Consider the following 16,247-nt stretch of genomic DNA (forward strand, 5'->3'; position numbering starts at 1 on the left):
ACTGCAGCTTAATGATATTAACAGAATGCAGAGAGAATGTTGGAGGCAGTGCTTTACTTGCAATTTAACCAATAGAGAAGACTGATTGCTGGTGAGTTGCTTCATGTGAACAAGTAACCTTTATGCTGCATTTACACTAGGACTATATGTGTGGTCACAGTGGAAATCACCAAGTTATGGTGCCATTCAGACGCACCGCTCTGATTACAGCTTTATATCTACATTTGCACAAAGCTCTACTCACATCTGGCTTTGATTTGTTTTATTAATTCAATGGGATGTAGGCGTCGCTGGCTCGACCAGCATTTATTGCCCATCCCTAATTGCTCTTGAGATGGTGGGGAGCTGCCTTCCTGATCCGCTGTAGTCCCTGTGGTGTAGGTACACCTACAGTGCTGTTAGGGAAGGAGTTCCAGGATTTTGACCCAGCAACAGTGAAGGAACGGCAATATATTTCCAAGTCAGAATGGTTAGTGGCTTGGAGGGGAACTTCCACTCATGGTGGTGTTCCCATGTGTTTGCTGCGATAATGCTCAATGCCAACTGGTAATTCCTTCAGCTTTTTATAACAATGAAGATTTTAAAGGAATATCGACTCTTTCAAATCTTGAGGCAAACTGTGTCCCCACTTAAGTGGGAATGGGCAGTAGTGTGAGGAAATTGGGACTGCAGGAACAAGCTGGCGGGTCACCTATGAGATTCAAATGAGGCCTGATTATCAAGATGTTTCAGACCTTTCGCTGGTATTGGTGAGAACATTGCCCACCACCAACCCAATGTGTACCACACATCAAAATCAGCATTAGTTTTGAAGCTCAAAAAGTTGCTTTCAAACTGGTGATACTGCAGTCAGTGCATACCAAAGCCATCGTTTGGCCTCTTTGTGGTGTTCTCAAACCCAGAACCAAATACAGAATGAATTTCAGTCCATCTGCTGATACCTTGTGGTCTCGCATTGCTGCAAATCAGAAATTGCTTCTCACCACAAAGGAGGCAATTTCCATCTCTCAACCCTACAATTTTTCAGCGTGAATGAGGCAGTGTGAGCTAAAAATAAACCTCCCACTGACTTCTCACCCAATGACTGCTTAATAGATTTTTGAATAGATTTGATTTATGTGGCCAGTGTTTCTGTCGGTAACAAGCAGGCTTCTCATAATTCCATACAATTTGAGGTTCTGTTATATTTTTTGGATCCTAAAGCCATTTTCATTGTCACTTGTGAGGCTCTTACAAGTGATAAAGCCACCTACTGATTACGGAGAGTTCAGGCCGCAAAACAGTCAGGTCTTGTGTATATTAAAGAGATTAGTGGCAACAGACATGAAAATTTATTGATCTGGCACTTTTGAACCTTCAGGATTACCTGAATTCTCCTTCCTCCTGTAAAGTCCTCAGCCTGCTAAAAGAATGCCCCCTTCACAGCAGATTACCTTTGATCATCAGTAAAGTGATGGAAGGTGTCATCAACAGTAATGTCAAGCTCTGTGTAGGTTGGAGTCATAACTACCACAAAGGAAGATTGTTGGAGGTCAATCACCTCAGTTCCAGGACATAACTGCAGGAATTCCTAGGCCCAACCATCTTCAACTGCTTCGTCAGTGACCTTTCTTCCATCATAAGGTCAGAAGTGGGGATGTTCGCTGATGACTGCACAATGTCCAGCACCATTCGTGACTCTTCCTACATTGAAGCTGTCCATGTCCAAATGCAGCAAGACCTGGACAATATCCAGACTTTGGCTGACAAGTGGTAAGTTACATTCATTCTACACAAGTGCCAGGCAATGACCAACTTCAACAAAAGAGAATCTTACCACCACCCCTTGACATTCAATGGCATTACCACCGCTGAATCTACTACTTTCAATACCCTGTGGTTTGCCATTGACTAGAAACTGATCTGGATTATCCATATAAATACTGTGACTAAAAGAGCAGGTTAGAAGCTAGGAATCCTACGGCAAGTAACTTGCCTCCTGACTCCCCAAAGCCTGTCCACCATCTACAAGGCACAAGTCAAGGATGTGCTGGAATATTCTCCACTTGTTGGATAGGTGCAGCCACCCTGTTGCTGGATCAAAATCCTGGAACTCCTTCCCTCCCTCCTTAATAGCACTGCATGTACTTGAACTTCAGGAACTGCAGTGGTCCAAGAAGGCAGCTCACCACTACTTTCTCAAGGGCAATTAAGGAGGGGCAATAAATGCTGGCCTAGCCAATGATGCCCAAATCCCATCAATGAATAACAGAAAACACTATTCCTTCCCATCAATTTGTCCATCAAAACATTTACATTCTACTGTGGAATACAAGAAAAGAGAGAAAGATGAAAATCCACTTTCAATACAAAAAAAATACAATCACTTGAAGCACATTGCATCAAAATGTATAATAGACTCGATGACATTGTGATATGCACACAACAAAATTAAAAATATAAGATGCCTAACCTCTAAGAAGTGCTGTAACCTCCAAGGCTACAGATCAGGAATTGGAAAGTGAGATTAGGCTGATAGCTCCTTTTCTGTGCTGTAAATTTCAATGTTTGTATGTTTCTAGTTTTTATGCTTCATTTGTCTTTCTGGGTGGTCAGAAGACAACTGAGGAAAAGTGCTCCTTGATACTGACTGAATTCCCAACACAAAATAAAATGTTGAAAACCATTGAGAAACTGCTCATCTGGAGCTGGTGACACACATTGCAGTTAAAAAATGAAATTAAATCTCCACGAGTAGTCGTAAAAATTGAACAGTGCTGCATTGGACACTGAGGATGTTCCAACGCATCATAGTTTTGCTAAACGTTTTGTAAAACCTCCTCCACATAAAAGAAAACTATTCTGAAACACACAGCTGCGGAAAGCATTTTTGATCCAATTCAATTTGTGAATTACAAGCAGGGAGATTATGAAACACTTCCAATGGGGTTTTCAATGTGTGATTGGATAATCCATACTTAAACTTGCTATAATAAATTGCACCTCTGAATTTGGACCACGTTCAAATTAAAATCATCCACCTTAACTACATTGGAAAAGCACATTCACATTCAGATCAAATGTAACTAAAGACATTGCCTGAATAAAAAGCTTGTGTAATTATGGTTAAAAGTCACCATAGTAATGGGTGTGACTGTGTAAATTGATAAATCATGCTGAAATTGTGTGTTGTGAATATTACAGTGAAAATTTTCCTCTGTTTACGATATACAGGAACACTAAATTTACAAACCTCTTCAGCAATAGCTTTACCGGAGTCATGCTCCAGTTTATTGTGAACTTTCAGTCGCTATTTTTAAAACTGGAAACATAAAGACAATTAAGATGGCTGCTACAAATCATGTGACATTTGGCATTTTGAGCTTCAGATAGTATTTGAGTCTCAAGAGAATAAGTAATTAAATATGGACATTCATAATCATCTGCTGAATTCACACATCCCTTTGTTTAAAGACGGAACTAAACTAAAGGACTATAGAATCCTAGCAACTCTGAGTTGCATCCTGGACGAAATTGCATATGAGAGGGATTTGAATGGATCCTATCAATCTTCCATTGTATTATGATAGTTTCCCTCATCCAAACTAGACTGAGTGAATCTTAAGGTGTGAAATGGTACCATAGGATGATGGCAATCAACATGCCTCCTTTTCTTTGGGAAAGGGCTTTGAACTTGTGGAAGCTACACAATGGGAGAACTATTTTATTACCTGATTCTAAACCCTGCAAGAATCTACTTGCTGACTGAGTTTTCAACCAAAAGGCATCAAACTAACAGCAAGTCATCTAAGCAGTGAAGATAATACCATCTTGAAAGTGAGAGATTCTGACAGAGAGAGACAGATTCCTCAACCTATTCCAGTTAAAGTTTACCTGAGAAGCAACCTCATAAAAAATCGGCTACAAGAAACCTCATAGTCTGTTGAGACCCCGTCACTTTACAAGATCTTCACTTCAATTGAAAGCATTAATTGCATCTAAGAAACTACAGGCCTGCCACAAATATTCTGAGATGTGGATTAACACTATATTACCTTCATCTGCATCTAATCTTTGTTTCCATGAGAATACGTGAGTTTACTAGTGGCATGGTGGCGAGGAGCATGGTCACTGATCTGCAGGGAGGGCCCAATCTCCACTCCCAAGTGATAGAAGGTCCGGGAATCCCATCGGCCAGGGTTAAACTTGATAGACAAGTTAAATCTGAGGCAGACATCTATGTGTAATACAATATTTAAGTAGCCAATGGCTTCTGAGGAAAGGTTGTTTGCCTGCTCCTGTCCCACATCCATTAAGTGGGTGCCTTGGATATGGATTGGGTTGTGTTTAAATGGTTTAAAATTTTCACATGTGACCTGACCCAAATACTCCTGATTTTGGAATTCAACTTCCCTCCATTACATTTCAATGAACTGCTGATATATTCCGATGGAATTGATATCACAGTGACTCTATCTAATCTAGAGAAAGCCAAGTAAACAGCGGGTCGAATGTTGGGATGGGGGTGCAGCGAAAGATATTAGGCAGGTGCAGTGTAAGTGTTGAGACTTCAGTCTTGTGCAGGTTACACTAAATCCAAATTGTTACTGAAATGTAATTCAACACAAGATACAGGTCACATTTATGCCAGAATCAATTTAAAGCCTGTAATCAAATGCAAATGCGATGGCTTTCTGGTCAGATTTCAGATGATTTTGGATTCAGTCTCCCTTCCAGACTATTATGCAGTTACCTCAAAAGGCACTGCCTGACTGATTCATCAAAATGATTAGGGAACAGTGATACTGAAGCAAATCTCACCCTTTCTGCACTTTGAAAGATTATTTAACAGTTAGCACATGTTCTAGCATCTACCCAACAGGGGAGTAAACTGTCATTGTGTGTGAGGGGGAGGAGAGCAAAGCATAAATGTTTATCTCTTCAAGTCATTTGGAATGGAGTTTATATTAAACAGACAGGGCGCAATGCTTCTGAGCTATGTTCACCATTTGGGAACTGTCCAATTTTTCTGAAGTCAGTCCAGTGCCTTTTGGGTAACAATAATAGTAATTTCTATGGGTGGAATTGAAAATCTCTGAACAGGCTGTATCGTGGAGTAATTGTTGCTCTGTTGATGTGAAACAGTGTGTGGGGCGCAGTGTACACATCTCTGAAACTGAAATATGTATTAATTACCCACTGAAACTGATTTCTATTACTCGTAGCATGTGAAAATAATTAGTGCTTCGAAACAGCAGAGCCTAGAAAGAAATGTTGTAGTTGATGGATTTTGCACAAGCAAGGAAAGAAACACATGCTTTTAATTAGAACTTTTCATTTTGTTAGAATAACCCAAACCACTTCACAACTCATGAGTTACATTTTGAGGTGGGGTTACTGTTATTTTTAAGGCAATTTCTACGCAGCTAGGTCCAACAGGATTAAATAACCAATTATCTATTCTGTGGTGTTGATTTGAGTGATAATTATTGGTTGGGATAACATCCTGCTGTTGAAGTAGCACTTATTCTGTTCACCACAATTTAAATTAGATGGGTTAGTACTATGACCAGAAATCGACAGTGTGACTTTCTAAACTGGGTTAAGCATAACATTTGTCATGGGAAATTGATGTTTATTATACAGCCAAAGCTTGGAAATTAGATATCGTGTAGAAAGGGAAAACAATACAACAGGTTAGAAAGGCCATAATCACAAGCTGCCAGTCCAACTCTTAGCACTCTGAGCAGGTATATGATTGCTTTTCCTGTAGTTCCCCAATTGACCTGGAGACCTTTGAATGGAATAGAATGGGCCAGATTAAGGCAGGGCCTGATAAAGGTGGCAGGGTGTCTGGTGTGGTTCTTGGGAACTGAGAACTATCGGAAATCTGGAGGTGACAAAGTCAAACACACCCAGCAGGGGAAGTGATAGTGAAAAAAAAAGTTTAAATGCTGCCTTCCAAATCCACACAGCTTATCCTAAAACGTTAACATCTCCCAGTGTGGAGAGCATAAGCTCTAACATTTCCCTGAATTCCAATAATTGTTTTTCCTTTCCTCTCATTTACATTTAAAATCTTATTCAATGCAGCAAACTCTCAGAGAAATGTTAAAGCCTTGTGCAAGTCTCTTTGCAACAACGGTTATAGATTTAAGTAGCTTTTTAACTTTTTCTGTTATTAATGACACTTATCTGCAGTAATGCTTTTTTAAATGGTAATGTTTTTCCAGTTCTTCTATTGTTATTTTTTTATTTATTCATAAACAAAATTATTGTTTTGAACAGTAATTGTTGGGATCTGATCACAATGTTGTTGTGTGTCTAAACTATTTGACTGTCTGTAAGATATCCTTGAGTAAATGGTATTTTGTCCGTACTGCAACAAGACAGGTTCCAAATGAAATCATAAATATTGCACTTTAATGATGAATAACTGAAACGCATTTAAAGAAAGACCCCCCCCACCTCATCCTCCCCCGGCTTCCATGCTCTCCTTCAACAGGGCGTAAAACCACCAACCTACCCTATCCTCACAGCCACAAGCCTAAGAGATCCATGTACCACAAAGTTATGGGGAGGTGGTGGCAAAGTAATCTCACTGGACTAGTAATTCAGATGCCCAGGCTAATGGTCTGGTGACATGAGTTCAAATCCACCATGGAAGTCAGTAAAACTTACATTCAATTAATTGATTTTTTGAAAAACCTGGAATTGAATGCTGGGTGTGTTTTTGGCAGCTGGGAGATTGGGGGGGGGGGGGGGGGGCGGTGCGGTGGGGTGGGGGGGGGGGGGGGGGGCGGTGCGGTGGGGGGGGGGGGGGGCGGTGGGGGGGGGGGGGTGGGGGGGTGAGGATGTAAAATATGTAAGGTGCCCAGCACAATGCAAGCTAGGCCATCCACCCTTAAGCCTATTGAGGTCCTTACCTGCCCAGTTAATTGGCAATGAAGGGCCTCAATCCACCTTCAATACCATAGGATGCTGAGCAGTGGCAGGCAGGGCAGAATGTGAGAACCGTTTTTCAAACCACTTCTTTCAAAATGCTGAAAGGAGGGTTACATCAATCGGGGGAGGAGGGGTGGGTGTGCCCTGTGTGCATTGGGGCACCCTTTGCCAAGACGTCAGCCAACCTTTTGCTTGCCACCTGCCCTCAAACCTAGTCACCCATTGTCCTCTTCCCCCACCCCCTCCATGCTCCCTAGTCTCTCAGATCCCTCCCCACCCTTAAAGTAGCCCCTAGTCTCAGTAATGGCGACCATGAAGCCATCATTAATTGTTGTGAAAACCCATCAGGTTCACTAATGCCACTTAAGGTTGGAAATCTGCCGTCCGTTACCTTGTCTGATGTACATGTGACTCCAGACCCACAGCAATGTGGCTGACTCTTAACTGCTCGCTGAAATGACTTAGCAAGCCACTCAATTCGAGGGTAATTGCTGACCTTGAGAGAAATGCCCAAATCCCATTACAAAATCAAAAACAAATTGGTCTCATAGAAGTAACATTCAAATGCCAACTCATGAATTTCTTGAGTCACTTCATCTATTTACCTCCTGCCACTGCTGAAAGTCAAATTTATTTATTCATTTATTTATTAGTGTCACAAGTATGCTTACATTAACACTTCAATGAAGTCACTGTGAAAATCCTCTAGTCGCCACACTCCAGTGCCTGTTCGGGTACACTGAGGGAGAATTTAGCATGGCCTATGCACCTAACCAGCATGTCTTTCGGACTGTGGAAGGAAACCTGAGCACCCGGAGGAAACCCACACAGATACAGGGAGAACATACAGGCTCTGCACAGACAGTGACCCAAGCTAGGAATTGAACCCAGGTCCCTGGCGCAGTGAGGCAGCAGTGCTAACCACTGTGCCACCGTGCCGCCCCAGACTAGAGATCTATGATTTCCACTGCTCAAATAGAAGCAATCTGGCTCTGGGCTTTAATGTTTTGACTGCAGACAGCTTTGACCCAACAGCTGCTCTTGTGGCAATAAAAATGAAATTGCTCTCCATTGTTATTGGTCTGATTCACATTGAAGAATGGCAGGAGTGCTGCGTAACTGCTGTTGAAACACTGTATTGAAGGAAAGACACATTCAACTTGCCCCAAAGATGACCAAGTTAACAAACAACACCCCTTTAATAACATAACCAACAAGCTGGAAAATGGATACTTGTAAATCATTTTACTGACAATGAATAGTGCAGGGGCATCATAAAGTAACAAAGATGAATAATTATGAATGTATTTTAATTGGAAACTAATTGATTATTCAATGTTTAACCAATTGCAATATAGCTGGTGTGAGTCTAGGTACAAGGAGTTATGAAGATTGGGAAAGGAAACAATAGGCCTAGATGGAACTCTGAAGGACCTTCAAGTACTAATTGAATTGTTATTTATGAACAGATACCAAAACAACTCCCAATTTCGAACTTTCTGTCTCAAAGGCACTGCCTATGGCTAGGTTCTGTACATATCCAATTCCTCTTCTACCTCACCTAAAGGAACATTTTGTATGTGTAATGAGTGTTGGCGGAGTTTCCAATCTCAGCTTGATTTGTTTTCATCCAAGTCCAAACATATGCCCTTTCCAATACAGGTCACCAGACAGCAGTCTGGAGTGCAACTCCTAAAGGACTTCTCCCCTCCTGTGCCCGGGGCTGTTTCAGCTGCTACTCTGACCGAGATCAGCACAGACCAGAAATGTGATGCAATTTTCTTAAGTAAAGTCAAAACATACACACAAGATCAGACAGCATCTCGGGAGAGAGAAACAAAACTGATGGCCCCAATATTTACTGAGGCAGTGTATTGGAGATGGAGAGGGTGCACCTCAAATTTCCTGGAGTTAGTTTTAACTTCACAGAGTGTGTGTGTGTGTGTGTGTGTTTCTTTAAAATCGATTCCCCACTTGTTAACAGACTTGGCCATCTGTTGAGTGGATAAATTATACAATGTGAGGCCGCAGCCCAGGAGCAGGACGGTTTGGTGAGGTAGAGATTTTGGAATGCACTGCAATGTGATCAGGAGAGTCTGGGATGAATGCGGTGAGTCTGCTATCATTTGGTTGGGGCGAAATCAGGAGGGCTGTTAGAAGAGATGGAGAGGTGGGTGCAAGTCAGATGAGGGTCAGACGTCATGTCAGATTGAAGATTGGTGATGGTAGGGTCAGGGGTCACAGAGTGAGGGGTCAGTGATGGCAAAGGCAGGGTGTTAACGGGTTAACTTGTTGTGTCCGGAGGAAACACTCTCTTGCTCCTGCTGCCCAACAGTGTTGTAAAAGCATGGACTTACTTGATGTACCCAACCCTTACTGCTCCCTTTTACTTGCCTGATTTCCTGAAGCATGGGAAACTCGGCCAACATAGGATGAAAATCAGAACTGGAAGTTGTTTGAGATTGGCTTGGTAAGTACACTGGGAAGTGCCTCTACCCACTATGATATTGTCACGAGGCTCCGCCCCTTTAATTTTGAAAATATGATTTTCAAACTTACAACTGACGAGAAATTTTGTAATTTGAAATGAGACAGAACAAACAACTTAAAACTGCAAGGCCACCTTCCTAGCTGAAGGTGAAAAACAAACAAATCACCTTTCGGGGAGTGTGAAAGGATGTTTCCTGCAATTTAAAGATCCATCGAAACTTGGCACTGTTTAAGGAAGAAACATTAAAATGCAAAGTGCTGACTATTAAAACAATGGCTGCCACAGACAGGCCCACCCGAAACATTTTGGAAATACACAGTGGGTGAACTATAATAGCCATGATGTGGAGATGCCGGAACTATAATGGGCCAGTCAATAGCTGTTGCAGGGAGATTGCAAGAAAGACTTAGCAGAAAGACAGGGTGAAAGCTCTCAATTAGTCAGTTTGGAAGCCAACTTTGCGAGAAATCGACCAGTGAATGGCGATCTCATAATAATTGCAACATCACCTACAGCTGACGCATCCAGTTAACTCAAATTGGCTTCAACATTCAAAAATCTACACCTCCAGGACAATCAAAGGACACTTAGCCGTATATTCTTTCAACTTTTGTAAGTTTAATTAATTTAACTTCCCATATTTCTGCTGTGTGTGTGTGTGAGACATTCTATCTTTAATTTTTTTCCCTGGGTTCAGTGATTAAGAAATTTGCTCTTTCTTTGACTCAAGAAAACTTTGTTTATTGGTTCCTATTTTTGAGCATAGAGTGCTTATTATAACATGGTGTGAGAGAGCTTTGGTTATTTCTCAAGGAATAGGAATGCATCAAATGACAATGCAGTAGATTCCTGGATGAAATATGCATTGCTATGCTCGGTTGCAGTAATTATGAGAAATATTTATGCACCAACAACATGGGCAACCTAACAAGAGTTAAGAGAAAGGGTAGGATTTTCCAGTCCCTCACACTGGCAGGATCTTCTGGTCCCGCTGAAGGCGACCTTCCCATGGCAGGTTCCCTGGAGGTTGAGATGGGCAAGCCACATAAAATGCCATAGACATTGGCAGGACCGGAAGATCCTGCTGGCGCCCAGAGGCAAGCCATCTCCAAAGCTGAAAAACATGCCGTAGTGGGGGACAGATTTCAATCCCTCCCTGACCCCACCCCCGTGCTTTGCAAAGGTGACCCGCCATTGGTTTCTGTCAGGATCTCCCAATTTTACCACTGTCAACGGGTTTTCCCATTGTTTGCACTCTGTGCTGCTGGGGAATCTGTTGGTGGGGGAAGGGGGTTGCCATTGGCAGGAATGGAAGATCCTGCTGGCGGGGACGGCCGGAAAATCCCACCCAAGCGTTTTGTCTCCAGTGACCACTTTGAGGCTACTTTTAGCTTTGGAATATGGAACAAGTTTCTCTGATAATCCAATTGTGGAAAATATAATACAGAGGCATTCAGATCCAAAACAGTCCAGAGTTGGTCAATAGCCTATACTGAGGGGAGCTGATTTCAGCTTCAAAAGCAGGAAGGATTTTCCAACAGACCTTGGGGTTAATTAAGCACAGTAAGAAGTCACACAACACCAGGTTAAAGTCCAACAGGTTTATTTGGTAGCAAATACCATAAGCTTTCGGAGCAGAGCTCCTTCGTCAGATGGAGCAGATATCCACTCCATCTGACGAAGGAGCTCTGCTCCGAAAGCTTATGGTATTTGCTACCAAATAAACCTGTTGGACTTTAACCTGGTGTTGTGAGACTTCTTACTGTGCTTACCCCAGTCCAACGCCGGCATCTCCACGTTAATTAAGCAGCCAGTGTTCCTGCTTATGGTTACTATGTAGTGACTCCTGCTGGAAAATGTGGACGTAGGTATCAGTCGCAATATCATTGGGCTCAGTTGTGGTATCTGTTATGGAATAGTCAATTCAGTTTGCTCTTTAAACACAAACAAACAAGCAAAGTCAGGATCGTCAAGAAAAAGGGGGTAAAATTGGAGAAAGAAATGAAATGTGCAGCATGAGATTACAATCTGTGCATACATTAGTTGTGTTCCTATCATTAATATGCTATTAACGGTAGTGGAAACAAAACGGGCATTGTTCACTGTTCCACAGCAAGCAGATTAGTTGGTGTGGAGTAGGATCCTGAATGGGAAAACCACAGATTCTAATTTTCAAGTAGTTTAGAAATTCACCAAATGTGAACTGTAGTCACTTCAATCATTAGACAGCACAAATCCAGTGTGATCATTTATGAACGGCAAGTGGGCACCCTGGTGCCAGGAACGGGCAGTAACCCTTGTGATTCGCTGAGGCTGTGCTGAAAGGCATTGAAGAGAGGAACATAGTATCAGGGAAACCAATCAAGTTGGTGATAAATACTAGTGGAGCATTTGTGGCAGGACACATCCCAGTGGGAGGGATCACAGCTGCTTGAAGACCAACAGCAGAACTCATCAAACCGGGGAACACTGCTGACTGCACTAACTGTGCTCAGTCTGAAGAGAAAAAGTCCAGGGATCTGATTTAAAACTTTTTGTTGGAATTGCTTGTTGGACTTTGAGTTAAATATGTTGACTGGACCGTACAAATCTGCCGATAATGGTAAGTTCTAATAATGAATTGGTTATTAAACTAACATGTACATCTATTACAATTACTTTGTCCTATTTGTGCAGTGGAAATGCAGTAGATTTAGTATAAAACAAGTACCATAAATCATGGTGTATAAGTCACCCTGGCATATAAGACCAAGCCCATTTTTCTAACTCCAAATACCTATTGCTTATACTCAGTGTATAAGCTGACCCTTCAACCACTGCATGCTTTACTCTTATTAGTAGCCAGCCTCGATTTTTAAAATGTATTCATTCATGGAATGTGGTTCTTATCTGTTTCAGCCAGCATTTATTGCCTGTTCCTACTTGTCCTCGAGAAGGTGGTGGTGAGCTGCCTTCTTGAACCACCGCAGTCTTATATCTTGTAGGAATGCCCATAGTGCTGTTTCTCACCCCAAAAATGCATGTTTCACTTACCGGTACTTGTGTAACTGGGCACAAGGCATAAAGCACTGATAGGAGCTGTGTTGCTAAGTTACATGGGATTTTAAGATACGCAATGCTTTGTTTTGGGTGCTACTGACTCTTCAAAGTTGTGACACCCACACCACGCTGCACTCAGTGTATATGTTGACCCCCATTTCTGGAGGGTTTTTGAGAGGTTTTAAAGTTTGAGTTATGCCATCTATGGTATTGGCTTAAATTCAGAGTTTGCCAGGATTTTGCTTACATCGTATTTTTTGACGTAAGTGGAGATGACAGTGTTTAAATAATGTTGAAATGTGACCTGCCAAAACAATATACTTTTAAAAATGTAAAATAAGGGTTATTATATCAAGAACAGTATTTATTGAAGAAGTCTCCAAACCCACTTTCCTAGGTGCAGCGTTGCTGTTAGCCACTCCATGTAAAGTTATTGAACAGATTGGGTGGGGTTTAGCAGGCCATTCATTCCAAATCCTGCTACGGTCGCCAAATTGCATGAGAGGGCAAACAGGATTTGTGCTGGTGAGAACTCGGTTTGAGATTGCCCGGGACTCACTTGCCTTAATGGCTTCGCCGGGTGGAGGTCCTCACTGGCGCTAATCACGTATGGCCCCCACCAATGGAATCCTGATGTGATGGCATCGCCAGTGGGGCCGGAGGCCATTAAAGCCCCCCCAGGTGGTCCGAGGCAGGGGTGAGCAGTTCCCCTTGGGCAGGGTCCACTGGGCACCCTGGCACTGCCCAGGGGGAGAGATGGGGGCTGAAGGATGCGAGGCCAGTAGGGCAGGCTCATGTTGCGTGGCAGGGAAGCAAGGGGGATGTACTCTGCATCGGGGATCAGCTGGGGCAGCGATCGGCCAGAGTTGGGGGGGAGGTTATCGGGGCCAGTGATCGGCTATTGTGGGGGGGAATATCGGGGCCAGTGATCAACTGTCGAGGGGGAATATGATGGCCAGTGATCAGCTGGGAAGGAATATCGGGGCCAGTGATCGGCCGGGAGGAGGGGCGGGGGTGATCGGGCCAGCGATTGGGGGGGACGATGTCTGACATGCAATCGGGGTAGGGGTTGCAATGTCTGGATGGCGGGGGGGCGAGTGACAGATTTCCCAGTACAGAGTGCACTGGAAGATCTACCCTGGTCATCAAGCATGTGATAATGGCCAGGTTTGTGTGATGTTAATTGAGGGATATATGTTGTGATGTGGTAATTGAGTTTGTGTCTATATATGCCCTCTTAGTGAACACAACTCCCACTCACCTGGTGAAGGAGCAGTGCTCCGAAAGCTTGTGGCTTGTGCTACCAAATAAACCTGTTGGACTTTAACCTGGTGTTGTAAGACTTCTTACTGGATATATGTTGGCCAGGACATTGAGGATAGTTTCGCTGTTCTTCTTTAAAATGGTACTGTGGTGTCCATTATGTCCACCCCAGAGGGGCGATGGTGCCTCAGTTCAACATCTTTATCCAAAAGACAACACCTCTGATAGATGCCCTCAGTACTGTACCGGAGTGTAAGCCTCGACTTTTTGTGCTCAAGTACTGGAGAGGAACTTGAACTCACAACTTGCTTACTCAAGAGGTAAGACTGTTACACCTGCACAATGGTGCCCCTAGCAGTCTGCAGCTGGCTTCCTGGTGTGAATAGGCCCACTCCCCCTACTGGCGAGAATCACATTTGGGTCATTTTTTTTCTCTAAGTGCTGTACAATTGTGTCTAGGAACTCGCCTAAAAAATGGCCGCAATTCTCTCCCATTTTCACACTGGTTCGGCACAAGAACGCTCCCTTAATCTTTATTTGAAACTGATAAATCTGCTTCTAGTTTTAAAGCAGAAATGGCCCTTTGGCCAATAAAAGTGCATGTCACCAAATCTGTACCATTTCAAACTTATCGTTACTAATTAACACCAGCCTTAATGAGTTACTGGCAATTTTGGACACCGAAAAAGTGTTTGGGATATCTTGCGACATCACTGCCAATGAGTGACTTATACATTGAATTTTAGGCGGGTTACAAAGCTTAGGAATGAATTTGTGAGACAAGTTTTTCCTTTTAAAATATAAATATTTGAACAATGTTTAACTATTAAACAAACACTCACAATCCTAGTTTATTTACAATCTTTGTTTTATGTTTAAGTTTAAGATGCAAGGGGCAAGGTTTAAAGGAGATGTATGAGGCAAGTTTTTTACACAGAGGGTGGTGAGTGCCTGGAACTCACTGCCGGGGGAGGTAGTGGAAGCAGATACGATAGTGACTTTTAAGGGGCGTCTGGACAAATACATGAATAGGATGGGAATTGAGGGATATGGTCCCCGGACGGGTAGGGGGTTTTAGTTCAGTCAGGCAGCACGGCCAATGCAGGCTTGGAGGGCCGAAGGGCCTGTTCCTGTGCTGTAATTTTCTTTGTTCTTTGTACTGTGTTTTAAGTTATGTTGGCACCTGGTTGTAAAACTGTAAACAAGCTGTAAAACAGCTGGTTGTACCAACATGTTAGACCAGCAGTTTAGCAGAAGGATAATGCTTTTTCTGACTCTTCAGCAATGTTATCACAACTTAGTAACTGAGGTTTAAATGTTTCCGCCCCAGATTGCTACTGTCTTTACTCCATCAACTAAAAGTTGCACATTCCTTTTCTCACTTTTACTTTCATTTCCTTACTTTTGATATTTCCGAATTCTGAAGCTGTGTTTCTGAAACTTCTGTTTCCCCTTTGCAAATAGAGGAATTTTCTGTCAATGCCACTTGTCTTCTGTTCTTCAATATTCCACTCCTCAGGTTCTGAGGAATGGTTACAGGCCGACACAGTAAGTCCCAGATGCACTGACATCAAAGCTTCTCAGTGCTAAGGATTATCCAGTGATAACCAGGAAAGCAACACTTCAGTATTCCTTCTAATACTTAACACATGGCTTCTCTGATGAATGCCAATGTCTTGTATTCTGCTTTGCTAAGAAAAACCAGTGTAGGAGTCAGTTCCCAAAAATGTGCAGGATGGGGGAAGGTAACATAGGTTCCTTCAGCAATCACATTCTTCTTCAGCCAAATGGGGAAGGGAAATATAATATGAATAGCTTTGGTCACTACATTTCGCTTTAGACATTTGGAGAGGGGAGTGTAGTGCGAGTGCCTTCCATCAGCCTCTCCTTCAGCCACTAGTTAATGGATGGGGTAGGGGGATGCTGTTGCACATACACGTTTGGTCACCATGCTATTCATCCATGGGGATTGGGGGGGTGGAATGGATAATTGTTTCTTTTGCTACCATCCCTGCTCCTTTAGTTGGTGGTAGAGGGAACAGAGCAGAATGGTTTGCAGTCTCACCTCTTGAGTCAGGAAGTTGTGAGTTCAAGTTCTACTCCAGTACGCGAGTACAAAGAGTTGAGGCTGACGCTCCGGTTCTGTGCTGAGGGCATCCGTCAGAGGTGTTGCCTTTTGGATAAAGATGTTGCACCGAGGCTCCAGCTCCCCTCTGGGGTGGACATAATGGATACCACAATACCATTTTAAAGAAGAACAATGAAATTATCCTCCGTGTCCTGGCCGACCTATCTCCCTCAATTAACATCACAAAAACCTGGTCATTATCACATACCTGTGAGAGTTTGCTGCGTGCAATTTGGCTGCTGTGTTTCCTACATCACTACAATAACTTCACTTCAAAGAATTCCTCTTGGCTTCAAAACACCTCAGCTTCATTGGAGTTTAGAAGAGTGAGATGCGATCTCATAGAAACTTATAAAATTCTAACAGGATTAGACAGGGTAGATTCAGAAAGAATGTTCCCGA

At 42.8% G+C, this 16,247-nt stretch overlaps 1 protein-coding gene across 4 annotated transcripts in view; it reads left to right on the top strand.

The window, feature by feature from the left end:
• afap1l1a (actin filament associated protein 1-like 1a) overlaps positions 1-16,247 on the top strand; it is a 179,252-nt gene that overhangs the window by 69,627 nt on the left and 93,378 nt on the right. Inside the window, exon 1 of one of the 4 annotated variants that reach the window (XM_078231137.1) lies at positions 11,883-12,017. The exons of the other annotated variants lie outside the window; for them this stretch is intronic. Coding sequence (XP_078087263.1) covers positions 11,984-12,017 — 34 coding nt within the window. The 5' untranslated portion in view covers positions 11,883-11,983. Of the gene's footprint in view, positions 1-11,882; positions 12,018-16,247 lie in introns of those variants that run through there. 4 annotated transcript variants of the gene reach the window in all.

The sequence above is a fragment of the Mustelus asterias genome, chromosome 16, assembly GCF_964213995.1.
Source record: "Mustelus asterias chromosome 16, sMusAst1.hap1.1, whole genome shotgun sequence".
NCBI classification, from domain to species: domain Eukaryota; kingdom Metazoa; phylum Chordata; class Chondrichthyes; order Carcharhiniformes; family Triakidae; genus Mustelus; species Mustelus asterias.